This window comes from Podarcis erhardii, assembly GCF_964252035.2.
Source record: "Podarcis erhardii genome assembly, chromosome: 16".
In the NCBI taxonomy this organism is placed as follows: Eukaryota; Metazoa; Chordata; class Lepidosauria; order Squamata; family Lacertidae; genus Podarcis; species Podarcis erhardii.
In genome coordinates, this window is record NC_138514.1 from 4,065,143 (window position 1) to 4,088,532 (window position 23,390).

General features: G+C 41.9%; 1 protein-coding gene across 1 annotated transcript in view; it reads left to right on the forward strand.

Annotated features, from left to right (window-relative positions):
- Positions 1 to 14,066, forward strand: part of LOC309331261 (uncharacterized protein) — a 140,911-nt gene extending 126,845 nt beyond the window's left edge. The window contains exons 5-7 of the mRNA XM_081843380.1: positions 4,621 to 4,676; positions 13,724 to 13,851; positions 13,948 to 14,066. Of these exons, the coding sequence (XP_081699506.1) occupies positions 4,621 to 4,676; positions 13,724 to 13,730 (63 nt within the window). The 3' untranslated portion in view covers positions 13,731 to 13,851; positions 13,948 to 14,066. The remainder of the gene's footprint in view (positions 1 to 4,620; positions 4,677 to 13,723; positions 13,852 to 13,947) is intronic.
- Positions 14,067 to 23,390: the final 9,324 nt, after the last annotated feature.

Genomic DNA, 23,390 nt, shown 5'->3' on the forward strand with positions numbered 1-23,390 from the left:
TCTGAGATAGATCAATTTATTAAAACTAACGGATTACAAAAAATTCCTCAGGAAATGAGAACAACCCTGAATGTTAAAGTTACACAGCAGGAAATCGAGAGTGCCATACAGAACCTCCAATTAGGCAAATCTCCAGGCCCTGATGGACTTACCTCCAAATATTATAAGGTTTTGAAGGATTATTTGATACAACCCTTGATGGAGGTATGCAACCAGATTATGGAGGGTAAGAAGGCACCAGAAACGTGGAAAGAAGCTTTCATCACATTGATTCCTAAAACAGAAACTGAAAAGACTCAACTTAAGAACTACCGTCCCATCTCACTCCTAAACGTGGATTACAAAATTTTTGCAGACATTTTGGCAAATAGATTTAAAAAGGTATTGAATGAAGTGATTCACAAGGACCAAGCAGGCTTTCTCCCGGGTAGGCATTTGTTTGACAACACGAGAAACATTATTGACATCTTGGAACTCTTACAAACAAATATTAACACTAGAGCGGTGTTAATTTTTATTGATGCGGAGAAAGCCTTTGACAACATTTCTTGGATGTTCATGAAGAAAAATTTGGAAGGGATGGGAGTGGGACGGGGGTTTGAAAATGGTATAGAAGCAATATATTCGGACCAAAAAGCTAAATTGATAGTAAACAATGTGGTGACGGAGGAATTCAATATTGAAAAAGGGACACGGCAAGGGTGCCCTCTATCCCCATTACTGTTTATCTCGGTCCTGGAGGTGCTTTTGAATATGATTAGAAGGGACCGGTCAGTTCGGGGCATTGAGGTCGGAGTGAAACAATATAAACTGAAAGCATTTGCAGATGACTTGGTACTAACATTACAGGAGCCAGTTTCTAGCACAAAAAGAGTTTTGGATTTAATATCTGATTATGGTCGGGTGGCGGGATTTAAGTTGAATAAGCAAAAGACCAAGGTCTTAGCTAAGAACCTAACGTCTACAGAAACAGATGAGTTTTTGAAAGAGACAGGATTAAATGTGGTTAAAAAGGTAAAATACCTAGGGGTGTACCTGACTTCTAAAAACTTGAATTTGTTTAAGGACAACTATGAGAAATGTTGGTCAGAAATCAAAAGGGATTTGGAAACTTGGACAAGACTAAAACTTTCCTTGTTAGGCCGAATAGCAGCTATAAAGATGAATGTTTTGCCGAAAATGTTATTCTTGTTTCAGACCCTGCAGATTGTGGACAAAGTGGTATGTTTCGAAAAGTGGCAGAGGGATATTTCTAAGTTTGTTTGGCAGGGCAAAAAGCCCCGAATTAAGTTTAAAATACTAACAGATGCGAAAGAAAGGGGGGGATTTGCCCTGCCAGACTTGAGGTTATATTATGAATCTGCAGCCTTCTGCTGGTTGAAAGATTGGTTTTTGTTAGAGAACACCGATGTCCTAGATCTGGAAGGGTTTGATAACGCTTTTGGGTGGCATGCGTATTTGTGGTATGACAAGGTTAAAGTTCATAAAATGTTCAAAAACCATATTGTTAGAAGAGCAATCTTTATGGTCTGGACAAAATATAAAGACTTATTGGAGAGTAAAACACCAAGGTGGCTTTCACCGGCAGAGGCCAAGGCACGCAAGAGACTTAACATGGAGGCCTACTGGCCAAAATATTGGGAATTAATAGAAAAAGATGGCGACAATTGGAAGCTGCAGAGTTTTGAAAATGTAAAAAGTAAGGTGCGAGACTGGTTGCATTATGCCCAAATTCGGGAAATTTTCAAAACAGACAAAAAGGTTGGGTTCCAGGTGGAAAAATCGAAATTAGAGACAGAATTGTTAGAACCTAAAGACAAACTATTTTCAAGAATGTATAACTTGCTGCTTAAATGGAATACACAGGATGAGACAGTCAAATCCGCCATGATAAAGTGGGCACAGGATATTGGACATAACATTATGTTTGAGGACTGGGAAAGGTTATGGACCACCGGATTGAAGTTCACGGCATGTACTGCCCTGAAAGAAAATATTATGAAAATGATATACCGGTGGTACATGACCCCAGTCAAGCTTGCTAAGATATATCACCTGTCTGATAATAAATGTTGGAAGTGTAAAGAGGCGGAAGGGACGTTCTTTCATCTCTGGTGGACATGTCCGAAAGTGAAGGCCTTTTGGGAAATGATTTATAATGAGTTAAAAAAGGTATTTAGATATACCTTGCCTAAGAAACCGGAGGCCTTCCTTCTGGGCATTGTAGACCAGAATGTGTTAAAGAAGGATAGAACTTTTTTTATGTATGCTACAACAGCAGCAAGAATTCTCATCGCAAAGTGTTGGAAGACACAAGATTTACCCACACTGGAGGAATGGCAGACGCAGTTGATGGACTATATGGAACTGGCGGAAATGACTGACAGAATCCGAGACTTGGGAGAAGAAAAAATGGAAGAGGACTGGAAAAAATTTAAGGACTATTTACAAAAATATTATAAGCTGTATGAATGTTAAGAAAATGCACTTTTTAGGAAATATTAGCCCCAGCAATGGTAATTAGGTGAAATTAAAATTAAGCACAAGAAAAGAGAGGTGAAATTAAGAAAAATCTTTATTGCATTACGTTTTAATCACAATATATAAGATTATGGTCACAATAACTTTGATTTTGGTAACATGAAATTGAAAGATACAATAATGAATTGAAAGATACAATAAGTAATGAAATAAGATAATAAATAGCTGAAGATTTTGTATTATGAACATTGGGTTATAAATATATTGAAAAGGGTAATGTGACAAAATGAAAGATACAATAAGTGATGAAATAAGATAACAAAACGCTGAAATTGGTATTATAAATAACGCAGATTCGGGAAGATGTGGGGAAGTCCAAAAGATTTTGTAAAAGAAATATGATTTATGAAACTTCTGTATTTTATTTTTTGTTCTTTTCTATTCTGTAAAATTAATAAAAATATTTAAAAAAAAAAAAATAGATGTGATTCCTGCCCTGCAGACAGTTGAACTAGATGACCTTGAGGTCTCTTCCAACTCTACAATTCTGTTATTCTACATACAGCACACACACACAGAGATACACACACAATTCATATTCTCTATCAACTACAGAAACAGTGGTCTCCTTCCTTCCCATTGTGATTTGGAGGAGAGGAAATGTTGTTTGTTGCTCTTTAGAAAGACAGCATTTCCTCTCCTGTTGCGGTGTTGTGATGCTGTCTCTGTTCTTTGGGCAACAATCTCTGAAGAACAAGAGACACCACTCATCACAACACAATGCTGCAATGGGGAAGAAATGCACCAACTTATTAACAAAGGCAGTTCTTCTCCCTCTAGCATGGCACCATTCCTAGATGGTCTTGATGCTCAGGAAAGAGGAAGAATCACTAAGATATTCTAGGAAGAGTACTGTGCCAAGGAGACAAGAAGCACTTTTGCAAGTAAGTCAGGAGCAAGAGGAAGAAGCAAGTAAGTCAGCAGCAATGGGGTCACAGGAAGAGATTTTGTCTATACCATGGAAGAAAAACAGTGGCCCTTACAATAATCTTGAACTCCAGCCAGCATCGCCAATGGTCAAGAATGGTGGGAGTTGTAGCCCAACAACATACGGAGGACTACAAGCTCTGCATCCCTGACATGCATGGATTGTTGGTGACTTTCCATGGTTTCAGCAGAAGTCTTTCCTAGCTCTACCTAGATTGCCAAGGTCTGGACCATTTCCTTTTGCATGCAAGCTATGTGTTCTAACACTGAGCTTCCCCTGAAGCTCATTTTTGCTTTTGTTTTTCCTAGAGCAAACCAACTGGCAATGATGCACCCATTCAGCGCAATATATGAAGCGCCTCCAAAAACAACATTATGAATCATTGGCATTACCCAGCAAAAACTGTTTGATATTACCTCAAGCCCTGGAGGTAATAAAACATAGCGCCTGTGCCATCCACATGTGATTTGATAAATGAGCTCACCTTTCCATGAGCTTTGTTTCCAGTTGCTCTATTTAATGAGAAATATGCTTCACTACACTTGACTCATTTGCTTGTACTCCCAGCTCTGCCATCATATATAAAGGCATGGGCCTCACTAGCTCACATTCTGGCTCCCGGGGATATCATTAGGGTACTTGTTCAACAGGTAGAAAGCCACATATCACGTACGGGAGCAGTGTGAGGCTTCCCACTTTACACATTTTACCAGTCCTCAGAAAGGGGTTGGAAGAATATGGAGAATGCAAGCTAAGTTTATTACCAAAGTTTACTGTATCACTGCCTGGAAGCACTTGCAATTAATAGTGGAATTAATTTTTCCCCAATAAATTAATGCAAATAAAAACTAAGGGAGCATTCCAAACCCAAGAACTGCCAAGATGAGCAGTTTGGAAAAGGTGCATCTGTGGTTGAGCAACAGAGGTCCCTCATCTCTGCTCAGCTGAAGAGACACTGGTGTCAGTCCTCTGTCCTGGCTCAGCCAAGGCTTGGGTAAGTCCCCCAAAAGAGGTGCTCTGGGAAAGTGAAGATGGAAATGGGGAGGGGGGAACTTGCCCCTATTCTGCTGAGCTCAGGCACATGACCTGGTAAGCCATTAGAAGATACACTCACAAAATGAGTGGTGTAATGGTTGTTTTCTCTCCGTCAGGCTCAGGTTGGCCCGGCCAGCAGTAGCCCCATTCCTCAATGGAGTTTGAAACAGAGGTAAGTTACAGCAGCATCATTTACCCCGTCATATATTACAGCAGCTTCCTATAGTTTGGATTGCTCTTATCCATTATGTTCCCCATGCAAACACACATTTGGTTTTGCTAGACTGACTATTGATCCATCTACGTGCCACTGTAATTCAAAGTGGTGTTCAAACCCAATGGAAACAACTAAATATTTGTTTATTTGTGTATTTGTTTAACAGATTGGTGGAATTGGACAAAACTAGCAAAATGAATTTCAGGAGGGATGAATGTAAGGTTCTGCACAAATATATGATGATGGGAGATATCTGGATTGCCAGTAGTCCAAACAAAAATAATCTAGGGGTGTTAGTAGACCACAAGCTTAATATGAGTCAACAGTGTGATCCACCAGCAAAAAAAGCTAATGCTATTCTAGGCTGCATCAACAGAAGTTGAGTGTCTCAATCAAAGGAAGTAATAGTCCTGCTTTTTCTGCCTTGGTCAGAGCATACCTGGAGTACTGTGTCCAGTTCTGGGTGCCACCATTTAAGAATTATATTCACAAGCTGGAACGTGTGCAGAGGGGGCAACCAAGAAGATCAAGGGGCTGCAACCAAGCTATATGAGGAATGATTGAGGGAGTTAGGGGTGTTTGGCCTGGGAAAGAGGAGACTGGGAGATGATATGGTATCCATCTTCAAATATCTGAAGATAGAGCAAGCTTGTTTTCTGCTGCTCCAGAGGGTGGAACCCAAACCAATGGATTCAAATTACAAGAAAGGAGATTCCAACTAAACATTAGGACTAACTTTCTGATGGTAAGAGCCATTTGACAGTGGAATAGACTCCGTTGGAAGGTGCTGGATTCTTCTTCATTGGAATTTTTCCAACAGAAGCTGTAGGTCATCTATCAGGGATTCTTGGGCTGTGATTCCTGCGCTGGACTCTTGAGGTATCTTCCAACTCATTCTATGAGTCATGTCAATCTTTTTATAATGGAAACAAATAATTTCAGCGTTGTGGGTTCAAGCCTCATGTTGGGCAAAAGATTTCTGCATTGCAGGGAGGGGGTTGGACTAGATGGTCCTCATGTTCCCTTCCTACTCTAGAATTCTCTATGAAATGTACCAGTGGTTTTCCACCAGCATGCCATGGCACCCTGTGGTGCCTTGAAACATGGTCAGGGGTGCCTCAAGCAACACAGGCCTCTGTCCCTCTTTCCTCCCCTCCCTCCCTCTGATGCCCTCTCATGTCTCTGCCTCCCACAGGCTTGTGTGTCTGTTTGTTGTAACAGGCCTGGCACCCACTGCTGCCTCCCAAGGTCAGGTGCTGGCCTCATGTTCACCTTTGGCCAGTCTCCGTGGGCCACTAAGGCTGTGGGCACCCTGTTCCCATGCCCCTGTGGGACAGCCTGAGGAGGCACCTCTCTTTGAGGTGGGGTGGGGGAAGCTCAGAGACCAGGGACAGCTGCCTGAAGAACTCCCAAGGAAAGGGAAGAGGAGAGGAGGCTGAGGGAACACTCCACAAGGGAGGGGGTTTGAAAAGGGGTGAGAGGCTGCCGGATCTGCAGGCAAGGGGAGACAGAACTGAGGCTTGGAGCCATTTTCCCACAAGGGAGCCACAGAAAGCATGTAGCTGGTCAAGGGAGCCGTGGACTCAAAATAGACCATCTTCTTCCTATGAACTGTCCAAGGCCCTGAAGAACCTAACTCTGATCACTCTGGTTATCTGACTCAGCAATCTTTACTTTTGCTTGGTTATGCAGTCCCTGCCTTTGGTTCCCACATTTCCCTCCCTGTCCCCATACTTCTGTGGGACCTGCTTTCTCCTTTTCTTCACCCTTGCCAGAGTCAGTAGCTGTACTGAATCAAGTAGAATTCTGCTGCCCTTTGAATGCCCTGGTTTTAGGCACTGCCTCATCTGGCCATCCACAGGGGAGCAACTAAAACTCAGCCTTCTTCTATAGAGAAAATTGCCAGATTCCCCAACTTGAGATGTCAGATGACAAGATGGAATGCAAGGAAACAAAACTGTCCAGGAGAGCTGCTTGCTATCTTCTTCCTGAAGCTTCTCTGACAACTTATTAAATGGCTGCCAATTGAGGTTGCACTGTAGCCTCCCAAGTTTCTCTAATTTCTTACTCTACAGAAAGCAATTTATGAGAGCTTACAGCACTTTCTGCAAGAATAATAAACACACTTTTAACAATGACCTGACCGCTAGATTTTTTTTCCCAGTGAGAAGAATAGCTACTGATTTTTCTTTTCTTGGTAAAGAAGGCTCAGTGTGTGTGCGGGTGAGTGTGCATATTGGGCCCCATTTATCTTGGCAGGTCTGCAGTTTTGAAATATTAATCATCTTAATGCAGAAAAATATGAATCTCTTCAAGTTTTGACTTCACATATTTGGCAGCACTAAATCCGCATTCAGGGTGGTCTGCCTGCTGGAGCTATTGGAAGTCCCAATGGAAAAAGAAAGGGGGAAAGAAATCCATTATAAAGTCCCAATTAATCTCAACAATCTCAAGTATTGATTTTCCTTTGCCTTTTATCAATTTGAACTCCTTGTTTGAGAATAACTCATTGCAGGTAATAGACTGAAATAACGAAGTCCTACAAGGTTATAATTGACATTATTTCCTAAAAGGCGTCCATCAGAAGTTATTGGCCTAAAAATGATTTCCCAGATACCATAGATAATCTGATAGTGTTCAACATGGCCCATAAGGGGGCAGGAGAGGAAGCCAGATATCAGGGGCTAAGATACTGAGCTTTGAATAAGAAGATGCACAGTTCAAAACTCATTGCTGCCATTAAATCGTTAGCTGGCCTTAGGCAAGATCCCTGCCTCTCTCCACCTTAGCTTTCCTCCAACAATGCCAGCATAATGTTACTGAGATTTCTTCTTTGTTTAAATCAGGCACAGTTAATACCCTGGACACTGCCTTTTTAAGCCAGGGCTTTTTGTTTAACTGAAGAGCCACATTCCCTTCTGGGCAACCTTCCAAGGGCCACAAGCCAGTGGTGGACAGGGCTACAGGCAAAAGTGGGCGTAGAAAGTAATGTGCACAGCCCCACCTCCCAATTCACACCGTGGCCTCAGTCTGAGGTTTGGACGAACCCCCCCCCCCCAGCCAACCTGGGCACCATTCACCCTGCCCCAGATCAATTTGAGGGCAGGGCTAGTGTATGGACTATATTATGCTAGCAAATCAGGAATGTGAGGGCAAATGAAGCCTATTCAGAGAAGCACATCCTGAAAAAGTAAACTCTTTCTTTTGTCATGATCAAAATAGTTGTGAGGGTAGGTAGTCCGTTCCTAATAGTGCTGGACCTAAACCTGCCCTCTAATTTATTGAAAGCTATTGAAATGTTCTTCCCCTGTGAAATAAGGGGCTTCAGTTCTTCTGCTTTTTTCTACCCCAAGGGCACTAAAATAGCTCTATAACTTTGATCTATGCAGTGCGGAGATTATGAATTCAGCTCCACTGGAGAAGAAAAATGTTTTATATGTACATTATAACACTGTGACACCAGATGGCGCTGTGGAGTTTTGATTTGCCAACCCGATTTCTCATACAAAGTTTACAACGCGTTTAACTGAAATGTTGATTTGATGTGTCTGGATCCAGCTTATTATTGTTGCAAAGATGCCATTGATGATGTTCTTGTTTATCTTTCCATTAACAATTTCTCCAGTGCTCTACAACCTTCCCAGCTGCCTATGGTTCCTCATCTGAACTCGCTCCCGCACACTAAGAGACATCAGAGAAGTGAACCTGGCTAAAATCAGTGCAGTTGCTGATTTAGTGTTGTATTCAATGTAGTAGTACTTCTACAAGGTGTATTTTTGAAACCACATACATGTCCACCACATATCCAGCATACACTAGTGAGAGGAATGGAACCTTTTGCATGGAGTCAGGATGTGTATTCAGAAACCATGTGTGTATACGTACCTTTGCAATTATACAAATTAAAGAACGTCTCACACCAGGAAGTAGACAAAGATTGGTTTATTACGCAAAAATGACAAAAGTATGGGGGTTCTGCTTTAGGCAGTGAGGTTACACATGCAGCAAACAATCATTAACTATATTTGCACTATATTTATTCTAAAAAGTATAAGAGTCCCAAATTATCCCCAAATCTTGAGAGGGAACACAGGATTAAAAAGAAAGAAAACCAGGGGAGGGATATACCTGATCTTAGAGCAAGGAGAGCACAAGTCAGGGGTTTGAGATCTGTGCCTTCTGCAAATGTTAAGCTCTCCCCTCCAGAATCCTATGCCAGCAAGCCATCATGTGTAGGACTGATCCTTGAGATTCTTGAGGAGTAATGGCATATCTTCTGTAAATCCACTTAGTGATGCACAAGCCTTGACGGAGCTTAAGTAGAAGAAGAGCTGAATGGATCTATCTGCCTGTCTATCTATCTATCTATCTATCTATCTATCTATCTATCTATCTATCTATCTATCATCTATCTATCATCTCTATCTATCATCTATCAATTTATTTAATATACCACACTATACCTAGAAGTCTAGAAATCAAAATAAAAAACGCAATATATATAATCAAAATAAAAACAACTACCCAATAACACCCCCCCCCCAAAACCCCAACCACGTTTTAGAAGGGCATAGGATGTCAATCAAATCAACCAAAGGCCTGATTAAAAAGGAACATTTTTGCCTGGTGCCTAAAGGTGTATAATGAAGGTGCCAGGTGAACTCCCCTGGTGAGAGCATTTTACAGATCAGGAGCCACTGAAGAGAAGGCTCGTTCTCGTGCTGCCACCTTCTGGACCTCTTGAGGAGGAGGCACACAAAGGAAGGCCTCAGAAGGTGATCTCAGGGTCTGGGTAGGTTCATATGGAAAGAGGTGGTCCTTGAGCTATTGCGGTCCTGAGCTGTTTATAACCAGCACTTTGAATTGGGGCCGGAAACTAATTGGTAGCTAGTGCAGTCAGACCAGGATCGGTGTAATATGCTCAAACCATCTTGCTCTGGTGAGCAACCTGGATGCTGAATTCTGCACCTGCTGAAGTTTCCGAACCCTCTTCAAAGGCAGCCCTATGCATAATGCATTGCAATAATCTAACCTTGAGGTTACCAGAGCTTAGACAACAGTAGTTAGGCTATCCCTGTCCAGATAGGGACGTAGCTGGGCCACCAGCCAAAGCTGATGGAAGGCACTCTGGGCCACTGAGGCCACCTGAGCCTCAAGTGACAGCACAGGATCCAGGAGGACCACTAAGCTATGAACCTGCTTCTTCAGAGGAAGTGTAACCCCATCAAGAGCAGGCGATCTCCTACCCATCCAGTCTAGGGAACCACACAGTAACAGTGCCTCAGTCTTATCTGGATTGAGTTTCAGTTTGTTGGCTCTCACCCAGTCCATTACCGAGGCAAGACACTGGTCCAGCACTTCCACTGCCTCACCTTCAGATGCAAAGGAGAAATAGAGCTGAGTGACATCAGCATATTGCTGACAATATACTCCAAACCTCCGGATAACCCCACCCAGCAGTTTCATGTACTGTAGATGTTAAACAACATGGGGGGTAGGATTGAGCCCTGCGGAAGCCCACATTGAAGGTTCCACGGGGCTGAAAAGCATTCCCCAAGTAGCACCGTCTAGGAATGACCATCCAAGTAGGACTGGAACCACCGCAAAGCGGTGCCACCTATCCCTAGTCCAGAGAGTCGCTCTAGAAGGATACCATGGTCAATGGTATCGAAAGCAGCTGAGAGATTGAGAAGAATTAGCAGGGACATGTTTCCTTGTCTCTCTCTCTCAACAGAGGTCATCATACAGGGCAACCAAAGCAATTTCTGTGCCAAAACCGGGCTTAAAACCTGATTGAAATGGTTCCAAAAGCAACTGGATCTGGTCTGCGACCACTTGCTCCAGAACCTTGGTCAGGAAAAGGAGATTAGCAACTGGTCAATAGTTAGTTAGATTTTCCAGATCCAGGGAAGGTTTCTTAAGGAGGGGTTTTACCACTGCCTCCTTCAAACAGGCAGGGACCACCCCCTCTTGTAAAGAGGCATTGATCACCTCCCTGGCCCAGCCAGCTGTTCTCTTCCTGCTGGTTTTCATCAGCCAAGAGGGGCAAGGGTCTAGAGCGCAAGTAGTCGCCTTGACTGATCCGAGCACCTTGTCCACATCCTCAAGCCTTAGCAACTGAAACTCATTCAACAGAACTAGACGTTCAGAACTTTTATCCTCAAAATGCTTTGCAAACAAGTCACAGCGAGCTACCATTGTTCTATCACCTCTTTTGGGCCAGCCTGTAAAAGGCCCTGTACAACATGGAAAAGCTCTGCCGGAAAACATAATGAGGATGGAATGGAAGCAGCGAAGTATGCCTTCTTTGGTGCCTTTGCTGCCACTAGGTAGGCTCAATAATGAGCCCTTCGGCTGCATTCATTTGGATCTTTCCCCCATTTGCATTCAAGCCGCCTTCCAGCTTCATCAGTTACTCTCAATGGATTGAATCCTAGAAAGTATGTGAATCAACTTACACTCATTTAACAGAACCTCCCTTCCCTCTCCTCCTGACATTTGGCCCTGCACCACTATCCCAATCTACCATGAAGAGTTGGGGAAGCCCCCAAAGCAGATTTTGGGAGTTACAGGGGACACACAGAGGAAGGAGAATGAAGAAAAGTTCTGTTGTTTGAGTGAAAATTGTTCCACTCACACAATAACCTCATAGGATACAGGCCAATTTGAACAGCACAGCTAATGCAAATCATAGGTGCACTTCCTACCATACCAGTGGATATTCTTAAGAAAAACAAAAATGATAAAAAACAGCCTAATTATCATAACTTTACTGACAACTGAAAATGTGGAGAGTATGTCACGTGGAAAGCTTCTTAGAGAACTGGGAAATTAACTTGGAACTCACCAGTCCCAGTCAAGTAACTGCAACAAGCAAAAATGACTTGCATGCAACAGTAATGCCCTCAAAACGCGTATTTTCCAGTTCTGAAATCTTTATGGTCAGCTTTTAACATCTCCTTCATAAAACACTATGGCCCAAGGGAAGGGACTGTTTGGTAACCCTGAATGGCATTTAATCACTTTTCCTCTTTCCATTCCAGAGGTGTACATGGGTTTAATGAATAAAATCTCATTTTCAGCTTCCAATCTATTTTGCAGAATATTGAACAGAGCGCTCTGAATTTATTACATGGGTTTAAAACAGTGTTCTACAAACCCAGTCCCATTTCCATATTCACGGGAACTGAGACTGCCAATTTCAAATTAGCTCAAAATTCAGAGCGCTAAAGTTGGGTGAAGCAGGTGGTTAGGCCTATAATTAATCCATACACTTTTTGTCCAGCTGGAGATGCGCCAACCATTTTGAAACTTAGAATGGAGTCACACTGAAAACAGCCAAACAGCAGCCCTGGGAAATAAGTCCAATGGATTTAGTACTGGTCTGTCCATAGGATTTCAATGTTATCTGACCAAAGGTGCAAATCAATTGCTACAGAATAGAACTGAATGTTGGAAGGGGTGTAGCTGATAGAGGTTAAGCACCCGGCGTCTCCAGGTAGGGCTGGGAGTGCCCCCTGCCTGGAATCACGGAGAGCCACTGCCAGTCTGTGTGGGCTATGCAGACAACACTGAGCTAGACGGACCAAGTATAAGGCAGCTGCCTATCACCCCACATTGCAGAATTACAGCAAAACTTAAGAGTGCTGGTGGCGGGAGTGTGTGTGTATCAGCCCTTCACACCAAAGGTTCCTGGGTGGGAAATACATAAACATTCAAAATTAAGCATCAAAATGTATGCAAACTAAAGCAAAACACAACTTGATTTTCTATGTGAGCTCTTTATAGAAGGGGAGTGTTTCTCAAACTTGCTTTGGGAATTTTCATTACTGCCACCATTGTCAATTGCAATGGTGCCAGGAAGCATGGCTAGAAGCACCACCCTCCAGCCATAGCAGCAGTGCTGCTCTTGCCCCAACTTCGTCAGATGAGCTGCTCCTCCATCTAGTATATTGCATTAAGCACTTAGTGGCTCATAAATTTGAAACTTGGTATTGTTGAATATGCCACACACAATTTACACTTAAAGCTTTTTCATACCCTGAACTACTTTGAGCTTGACCATCACCCTATGTCATATCGCATGATGTCTGAACATCTACTGCCATGGAGAGCAGTGGCATTTTCTTCATGCTTTGGATCTGTACAAAAGACTTTCCATATCCACCGGTTCCCCACAGACCCCATGAGCACTTGCCCAACCCCCAATGCACTGCAGACAGTTCTGGAGCATGTTCCAGGGCCCACACTCAGAACACGTAGAACACCATTGGGCTTCCTTTTATGCTCCAAATGTGCGCCTATTATACATGCAATACATACCCATAAGGCTTCACATTGTTGGGGAAGTTGGTAATCATTCAGGGAAACATGTCCACAACTGTTCTCCTCTCACTGAGAAACACTGACAAATGTCCAAGGAACCCTCAGGGTTCAAAGCCACTGATCCACAGTTGGCTCAGCTGTATTAAGACCATTATTTCTGTAGAGCAATGGGACTGACCTTCTACTTACTGCTGTTATGGAACCTGCCATGATCTAGGGCTTCAGAAAAGAGCTACTTTGTCTTTGCATAATGTTAAACTCATTGATCTAATCGTACTGCTATTTGCACAGTCAGATTTTAAATGGAGAAATCCAAGTCAGAGTTGAGCTGCATACAAATGTTCTTTGTGGTGAAAATTTGAGTATTCATCAAACATAAAAAACCACACTAAAATGCAAATTTGAAAAGCCTTATTAATTTTGGCTTCAGAACGAAGCTACTATCATTAACTCCCTCTCTGAAAACCTATGAAGTGAAAAGTCTTTCTTGTTAGCTTGATACTAAACACAGAGATAATGAACTGGGGTGGGGGTTGGGGAGAGAGACAAAGACAAGGACCGCGTCCCAATTCATTTCAAATTTGGATACTTCATTTCTTTTCTTTTTCTGAGATGTTTGCCATTGTAACTAATTTAGATCTTTAGTATTATATTGTCAGTTTCTAACTTATCCACAGACTGTGAACAAAGGGCAAAACAGAAGAGGTGATCTATTAATGATGGATGGGCATGTACCATTGATTACCCTGGCAATATGAAATGCTATTGTTAAAATACTGTGCACTATCAATCAAAAGGTGACCAGGTATGTATTGACAGCCCCCCCGACATTGATTTGAAGGCCAGTTAGAGAATGACAAGGCATCAGTGCATAATTGTATATTCCATCTTTCTCTGACAGTCTAAAATTGTACTGTTTTGGAAACCTGGATATCGTCTGTGTGCACACGCACACACACACACACACGGAGATGTTCAAGAGTTTGAAGTTGGTGCACATCTGTGGCTCATGAGTGCAGTGGAAATGACTTAAACTGGACATCATTGTTGGATGAAAGCCTACAACCTGGCACAGCAGGTAAGTCGGTTGGCATGGCAGTAAGGAGAAGATTAATTCCTTAATCTGTTCAATCTTTGCTGATGGAATAGCACTCCACTCAGGGTTGGAAAACATCCTGCATTCCTCACTGCTCTCTGAGCCTCTGCACTGCCTGGCAAATTTGCTCCACACAGAGAACATGCTCAGACCAGGACTTAGGATGGGGTAAAGTATTTTTCATTAGACCAAATTGACTGGAGCAGCATTCTTCAGCCTTTGGACTTGTCTTTAGCTTTCAACATGGACTCCACTTTTAATTTGCTGGTATGTTTACAACCTGTAAACAAAGCTTGTTTTCTGTCTCTCTTCTTGCTAAGGACTAAAAGATACCATCGTTCCCTTACATTATTATTGAGTTGATCAGGAATGGCTCCAAAGAGCAGCAGAAAGAAAAAGCCACAACGTTTTGCTCTCTGAGGTGAAGGACAGAAGAGAGTCACGGTTGTTTATTGGGAGTAGCGGTGTTGCAGGGAGATTGGTGTGGTGCAAACACTTTAACGAAGCCAGCCGTGTGCTGCTACCAATAATTTGCGCCATACCAACCTCCCTGGGAAGCAACAGTGATCCACCTGCCAGGACATTAACCTAGCAGCTCTATCCCACTTGGAGAGCCACTTCCGAGCACTGAACAGCAGCTCCCCATCAGGTAGTTCCTGTTATTCCATTCAGTTGCCCAGTTTTATTTCATAGGACCTACCCTTTTCTTCTGATTTCTTCTGATTTCTTTCTGTATTATTCTAAGCTGCCTGGGACCTTACAGTAAAAACAAGGATAATGATAAATGAAAGTTCTTTCTCAAGAATTAAAGCTTGCCCTCTTGTTGTTTTTGTTACTGTTGTAAGCTTTTCCTTGTGAAGTCCCCTCAGATATAGGTTTCTGCATCCTTTGCACTCCTTCTTTTGAATCAAGGTTTGGCTAGGAGAATTATAAAGATAATTCCATAATTGGAGCATGTGAGTTTTATATAGCTTCAGACCATTTGCAACCCCCCCCCCCCCGTCTTACTAATGAACATGTAGGCACTGATAAACCACTTCATCAAATCAATATAATTTTTCTCATATGTATTACTGAATGGTGATTCCTTCTGTGCAACATTCTACATTTGCTCCTGTGCATTAGTGAAAGCACAACACACAAAATATCCTGATACAACTGCATGTACATTCAGCCAAATTATTTTCTGCCAGGAATAATATCTCAGTATATGATCACAGCAGAGAGACTCTTATAGGAGCGAAGACGGAAGGATTAATTATTGTTTAATATGGAAGCATGGTTGCTGAAAAGTATGAACAGAGAAAAATAATTTCTGACATTTATTATTATTAATAATTAGAGAACCCCCTTTGGACTTTTGATGCGGAAAGGAAAATTGAACAAAATTCTGACATTTGGGTCTGAAGATTGGGGGGGGGGGGGTATTACTTAACCAGCATTTTAAAAAGCAGAAAAGCAGAGACATCACCTTATCAACAAAGGTCTGTATAGTTAAAGCCATGGTTTTCCCAGTAGTGATGTATGGAAGTGAGAGCTGGACCATAAAGAAGGCTGATCGCCGAAGAATGGATGCTTTTGAATTATGGTGCTGGAGGAGACTCTTGAGAGTCCCATGGACTGCAAGATGATCAAACGTATCCATTCTTAAGGAAATCAGCCCTGGGTGCTCCCTGGAAGGACTGATCATGAAGCTGAGGCTCCAATACTTTGGCCACCTCATGAGAAGAGAAGACTCCCTGGAAAAGACCCTGATGTTGGGAAAGATGGAGGGCACAAGGAGAAGGGGATGACAGAGGATGAGATGGTTGGACAGTGTTCTCAAAGCTACTAACATGAGTCTGACCAAACTGCGGGAGGTAGTGGAAGACAGGAGTGCCTGGCGTGCTCTGGTCCATGGGGTCACGAAGAGTCGGACACGACTAAATGACTAAACAACAACAACAATATTACTTAACAGAAAGTAGAATAGAGCAAAGGATTTGAATAATTTCTTTTATGTAACTGACAGACGGAAAATCAGAAGTCCTTTTAATTTCTCCGTCTTCTTTCTCTTTTCATTTCTTTTCTTCTTTCCTTTCCTACTTTCCTCCCCCCCCCCATTTTTCTTCTTTGGTGTCCTCTTGGTTATTTAGGGGTCCAAGCATTACACACATGGAGGTGGTAGATGGTTGGTGGAAAGGCCCTGTGTGAGAGGTAGGGAAGTGAAGATCTCCCAGTGTGAGAGATGGGGAGCAGAGAGGAAGCTCTGAGGTGAGAGCTGGGAGGGTCCACTACTCTCTCAGGTGACAAGTCTTAAGAGCTACTTTTGAGACAGGACTCTGCATTTACTTTCTCTGTCTTTGTTTTCATTTAGAGTAGTTTCTTTTGTCTTATTTTATTGTGAAAAACATTTTAATAAAATCTTTAAATTTATAAAAAAATCACATTCTGCCAGGAATCAAGGGAGTTTTTCTCTGCGTGAGACAACTTTGCTAGCACTCCTGCAATGCTTCAGTCAACATTCTCCATCCACCCTCAAACTTTCCTGAGTGTTTGGAGGTATTCAAGCAGAGCACTCAAAAGGTTCAATTCAAAGGAAAGTACAAAGTCGGTCCTCCATCTCTATTCATGGATAGGCAGAAACCAAACAATGACTGATATCTACAAGAAAAAGAAAAGAAGGTAGACAATGATATATGCCTATATTTCATGAACAGAGGTCACTTCCATATTGTTGAAATTTTCAGGTGGGCTTAAAGTATGTACTGGCAAATATGAATTATTATTTATTAAATGTGTTAGTCACCTTATCTTGCCCAGGGCAACTCAAAGCAACTTAAAACAAACCAATGGTTGAATGTCAGTTCTGATTGCTCTCAGTTCCTCATTTTTCCAGTTTTAAGTTCGTTTTGTCACATTTCCATAGTCTGTGTTTTAAAAAATGTTGTCTTGAATATTCATCTTATTTTAGTGCAAATTTTCCCTAATATACCGGTACATGTTACTATGCAATTATGGCTAATATACACATTTTCGTAAAACAATTTCCTCCAGTACAATGCATTTTTGTGCACTCACTTCACCAATATATGCATTTATATGCACATTTTTTCCTCTAGTATATGCATTATTGTGCATATTACTTGGCTAGAGGATAGCACTGCAAAAATTGGAGTAGTGCGGATTTCAAATGAAGACTCTGTTTTGTGTCTCAAATTGTTTCTGAAAGTGCAGATTAGGTAGCTTCATCTTTAATTGCAAACTGAATCAAATTTCTCCCCCACCTCTATGGGAAAATCCAGGTCATAATTAAAGTTGATTTTGAGCTCTTGCACCTGCTTTCCCCCTAAAGGTGCTTTTTAGTCAAAAGGGAAGTGATGAAAAAATGCACTGAAAAGTGTGAAATAACATTTGCTTGATGCAACATCATCTAACTTAATTCCAAACAAATCAGGATAAATGATCAATAAACGTATCACCTGGAAGCGACAACATTTGGAAGGAATGACTTTTAGCTGCACTTTGCTGAGATATTAGTGATTGCCAGTGATTCAGGAGACCCTGGAACCCTGAGGGCAGAGGTTGAAAAGAGGTGGTTTCTTGCCAACCACAGAGAAGCCCTTTGTTCAGTCATGCAGGATGGTAATGATCAGAAAATTGCAAGATGGTGGTGGTGGGGAAATAAAAGGATAGCATTTAAATTTGCAGAATATAACTGGACTCACAGTCAAGAAAGCCACAAACCTTTAATCTTATTCCTTTCCTTTTGATACATTTTTTTTAAAAGTAAGGGCGGAACCATATGTGACATTATTAATGCTTTCCAAACACTGTACTTAAACTGGCTCCTTTATTTTGAGAAGGAGGAAAACATCCACTGACTCTGATCAGGAAGTGCTCTCAAACTAGATCAGGGCTCTGCACCTTCCTGCTCATGCCTATCTGCCCACTGAAGATTGTGCAGCCAAGGAGGAGGCAATTTTAAATTATTTTATTTAATTGATTCATATGTTGTTTCCCATTTCAACAGAAATGTCTCAGCAGTTTACACATCCTGACAAAAAGTCATTCAGCATAAGAAGTGCAGTGTAAATTTCATATTCAAACAATGTTACTACTCTACAAGCATGTGTGTATGTGTGATTTTCAGCAGAAAAGAACTACAAGGGCCACTCCAGTCTGGGAACACATTCATTTGTTTATTTATTTGAATTCATTTATATACCACATTTTCCTCAAGGTGGTGTACATGATTCTCCCCTTGAGGAACAGTGATTGTCAGCTGACCTCACAAGCCGATGAGGACAAGCTGGGCCCATATGATTTGAGATGATTAATAAAACCTTCTCCCTTTGAGTATTCTGTTACTGGGTGGAACTTTTGACAGTCTTGTCTTACCCAACCTCCTTGTCTGCCTGCACTGGAATTGGATCCCCAGCTGTGACCTCTCTCTGAACTTGACCAAGGCTTGTCACCATTGGGAGGGTCAACCTCCAGGATAAAATAACACGTTTGATGGTTGGCCAAGTCGTTGTTGTAATAATCACCACCACTACCACCACCATCATCATTAAATATAGGAAGAAATGTACAGTCCATTACAGTTCCTCTCTGCCCCCTCCATAACAACCCCAATTGCATCCAGTTGTATTAGTAATAATAAAACAAAACATCAATTCAATAACTGCCAATTCTAAAAGTGCCATCGCACAGGTTGTTATGTTTCTTGGGTGGTTTATACACATGCTCTTTCTTGGTTGCAAATTTAATAAAAGTGCGCCATATTTTGTAAAAGTTTTGTAGACTTTGTTGTTTTCTTTCTCATACCCTTTCTTCCAACTTTTCTGCCAAGTCTCAAACATAAGCACACCAAACTGCGTATGACTTTGCATTCAATGCCTTCCAGTGCCTAGCAACAGCAAGATGTGCTGCAGTTATAAGATGCATAATTAAGTCCCTGTCCCTAAGATCTTGTGCTTCATCTGCAAATAGGTACTTTTAAACATACATAAGCTCAGATGCCAAGTTTGCACCAATATTTCAGATTGACTCCATCTAATCTTCCATTCTGGGGGGTAGGATGCTATCATCAGATAGACAATAACCCACTCACTTAATGGCATATTGCATTTTTAAATTAACCAGAAAAGGAGAAAAATATTTCTTTTGTTTCATTTTTCAAAAGTGACAGTACCTAATGAAGTGACTAAGTGATTAATTAGGAAACAATATTTTTATGGAAGCTAATCATGGTGGCAGGGGAGGGGTGTTAAATCCCTGGATGTCATAATCCAGTGGACAGAAATACTTTCTTTTATACATGCTGGAAAAAACAGAAAAGCTCTAAAGACCTGATCCAACAGAACCTTAGAGACAATTGGTGGTATGCAAATGGTTTCTCTCCATTGATGGAAGGCATCCATCAGTGTGGCAGGAAGGGAGGAAATTCCTACCATAACATTGGACCAGTGACACAGAGGGTTGTATCCAATGTTAGTCATACTCAGAGTAGGCCCACTGACATTAACGGGCATGCCTAACTTAGGTTTGTTAATGTCAAGGGATCTACTCTTAATAGAACTTGCTTGGAAACAATCCTAAATGCCCGACTTCTAGTTGAAATTGGTTGGGCCAACTAAAAGATCCATCCAGATGCTAGTCACATACCTGAAAGGAAGTACTGATAGCAGGGATTGGTGAAAAGGCTATATTTATTTAAATATAACAAAGAACTTACACCAAACCATAAAACATAACTGTGGACAGGTATAACTTGTACTGGCAAGGAGAAAATCTTCTGCCTGCTGCTAAGGATCAAACATAAGAGCCAACTCCTAGGGGCCAATAGGTCTTTGCCCCCCACCCTCAAAGCTGATGGGTATTGCCATTCAAATGGTGTCATGAGACTGATTATGTGGGGCAAGGCTTACACCCCCCCCCAATATTTTATTCTAGATGTCACCCCTGAAGCCAAAGGACCCTCATCAACTTTCTCACTCAAGGAGGCATGTAGAGTGGCAAAAGTAATCTACCCATAGACGTGTGATCTGTCTGATGCCAGCCACCTCCACTGTTCAGCACACAGCATGTGACACTTGCCAGGCCCCAAGAGCACCAGACCAAACAGCCCTTCAAGTCTGTTAACAATAGGAGGTGGTTAGTGGCCTCAGGTTGTAGGTCATTATCTAAGCCTATTTCTGGACATATGTCATATGCCCCCCGATCCACTGTAATAATAATAATAATAATAATAATAATAATAATAATAATAATAATAATAATTTATTATTTATACCCCGCCCATCTGGCTGAGTTTCCCCAGGCACTCTGGGCGGCTCCCAATAAGCCAATCTGTAACCCAATCAAAGTAAGAACAGGGTGAAGTAGGTGAAAAAAGGTCACTCAAAGGCCAATCAAGATGCACCCCCAAAATTCCTGCTTGGTCCCAAATTGGCAACTTGCAAAGCCCACACAGCTCAAAGCCACAACACAGAAGGAGGTCTTTAGGCAGGGGCAATATTCTATAGGCCACCATTTGCCCCAAGCCCATTGGCTGATGCAGGTCACATGAAAGAAATTGCTAGCTCTGCTAGGCAACCCTGTAGTGGACCTTTGCTGATCACCATCTATGTCGACAGGTGATCAAGCCCCATCATCTCAGCGTCATTTGGAAAAAAGGGAATCCATCAATGCTTTGCTGTCACCCACTGAATGCTGGTCCATTAGGGCAAATGCCCGCCTGCTTGCGTGCCCATCAACAACCACAGGCAGTGGTTCTGCTTGCAATTAGCTCTGGCGTCATCTAGCATTGGTCTTCCTGCTTTCCACCCCATCAGCCTCAATGGATGCCAGTCACCACTGTACTGTTTTCCTACTGCAAAATGTAGTAATAGTAGTAGTAGTAGTCATTAATAGTTTTATTTTGCTTTCAGAAATTTGTAAGTATTAAATACATATATACACATTCATTAGGAATATACTAAATATATAGGTCACCTTTTTAAAATGCATGTGGTTTGTTTTGCCAACAATAATTATGCTGAGACTCAGTTCATTTTATTATACTTTTGACTACTTCGTTCCATTTTAATTTGATTGGTTAGCTTTTCCACAATAACATAATTTATCCCCCCCCCCCCTTTCAGCTGAAAGACAACAGCCTTCAATGTTTTGCTGAATTATGCCGGCCAAGGTTATCATATATGAAAGGTTATCATATAGGGTTGGTTGTTTGGGGGAGAGGGGAGACATAGTGAAACTTTTGTAGTTTAGAAAGCTGAGGAAGAAACAACACACTGGCATTGTGGAGGGAAACAGAAGCATGGAAAGGAAAGATGTGGTAATGTTGAGGGAAACTCTGGGTGAGGGAAATTGAGGCAGGAAGAAGGGAGATGTTGTGGTCTGAGGGACAACTGAGGCATGAAGGGTGGAGAGATTGTCTTGGAGAGAGAAAGCCAAGGAGCAGGGTGAGCAGTGGAAAAAAAAGTCTCAGTGTGTGTGTGTTTGTATGTGCGTGTATGAAAGAGATTAGATTAGCCCTGTTGTGAGAGATTATTTCACATGTAGTATGTAATCACTAAGGAGTAGAAACATGAAACACATCTCTTATTCTTTCTTTCTTTCTTTCTTTCTTTCTTTCTTTCTTTCTTTCTTTCTTTCCATTTGAGGGAGAATCTGTGGGAAATATTGTAGTTTGAATAGTACTGTATTTTGGATGGGCATTGGTCAGAAAATCTGCCTATTTAAAAAATAATATAAATCATGTCTAGGATTGCACTGCTAATTGACTTGGACTTTACCAAAGCTCATTTCTAAACATGTTCCAGGATTCTTAATGAGAAGTGTGTGGGTGCTTCAGACACCCCTCAAATGAAATACGATAAAGAACAAATTCATACCCCATGTGTGCTCCCTTTTTGTCTTCAACTCATGAGGCTTTCACTGCAAATGTTCTTTTTTTATCATTAAGGACTCTAATGATCCATAACTTCCATTTCTTTTTCAAGTCATATTTGATTCATTCCCTAGCTGGAGATTAGCCTCAGACTTTATCAAACTTCATAATATCCAATATGGTTTTGCTTCCTTGCTCTTACATACTTCCTCAGTTACTGAATGATTAATAATCAAATGTGAAACAAAAAAACAAATAGTTCACAAAAGGCATCCATTATTGATTTCTTAAAAGTCAATCTAGATTTCTTCAAACGATCTGTGAGTCTAATGTAACATCAACAGTCCATGACTACACTCGTTGCCCGTGTTTCTTATTTGGCATTTTGTGGAGGATTCGGGTGGGCTGGATTCAGCTGGACACCTGAGGTGCCAAAGACAATTTTGAGTCAGGTAGTTTCATGGGGAAAACATGGAAGACAATTTAACATCAGGTTATCTCTCTGAAGTCTTATGCAGACCGTGTGTATTAAGATGAAACTACTGAGTGTTACGGGACGCGGGTGGCGCTGTAGGTAAAACCTCAGTGCCTAGGGCTTGCCGATCGCATGGTCGGCGGTTCGAATCCCCGCGGCGGGGTGAGCTCCCGTCTTTCGGTCCCAGCTCCTGCCCTGCCCACCTAGCAGTTCAAAAGCACCCTTAAGTGCAAGTAGATAAATAGGGACCGCTTACCAGCGGGAAGGTAAATGGCGTTTCCGTGTGCTGCGTTGGCTCACCAGATGCAGCTTGTCACGCTGGCCAGGTGACCCGGAAGTGTCTGCGGACAGCACTGGCCCCCGGCCTCTAGAGTGAGATGAGCGCACAACCCTAGAGTCTGGCAAGACTGGCCCGTACGGGCAGGGGTACCTTTACCTTTACCTTTACTGAGTGTTGATTGATATGACATTTTTAGTAATTTTTAGTTCTAATGGTAGACCTAAAACCATAGTGTGTGAAGAGGCCCCAATTAATGAAAAAAATAGTGACATTCCAGAATCAGATCAGAAACAGGGATGGCTTTTGTAATTCCGGGACTGTTCCTGGAAAATAGAGACACTTGGAGTGTATGTTGCCTGATCAATTGTCGGGAGGGAGGAGTTCAGTCCCTGGGTTCTGGTTGGTAGATACCATCACTGGTGTGAGTAAAAAGGTATAAAACTACACCTATCTTATGCTTTCCCCACCCCCTTTTCTTTTGTGTTAACCCTCTTATTTTACTTTGGCCTATTTTTAAACGAAGGTGTGGAAACCAGGTTTTGCCTGGAGTGGGGGTCCAGGCTGGTTTTCAGGTACCTGGGAAAGAGGACTAACATAGATTTAAAAAAAAAATAAAA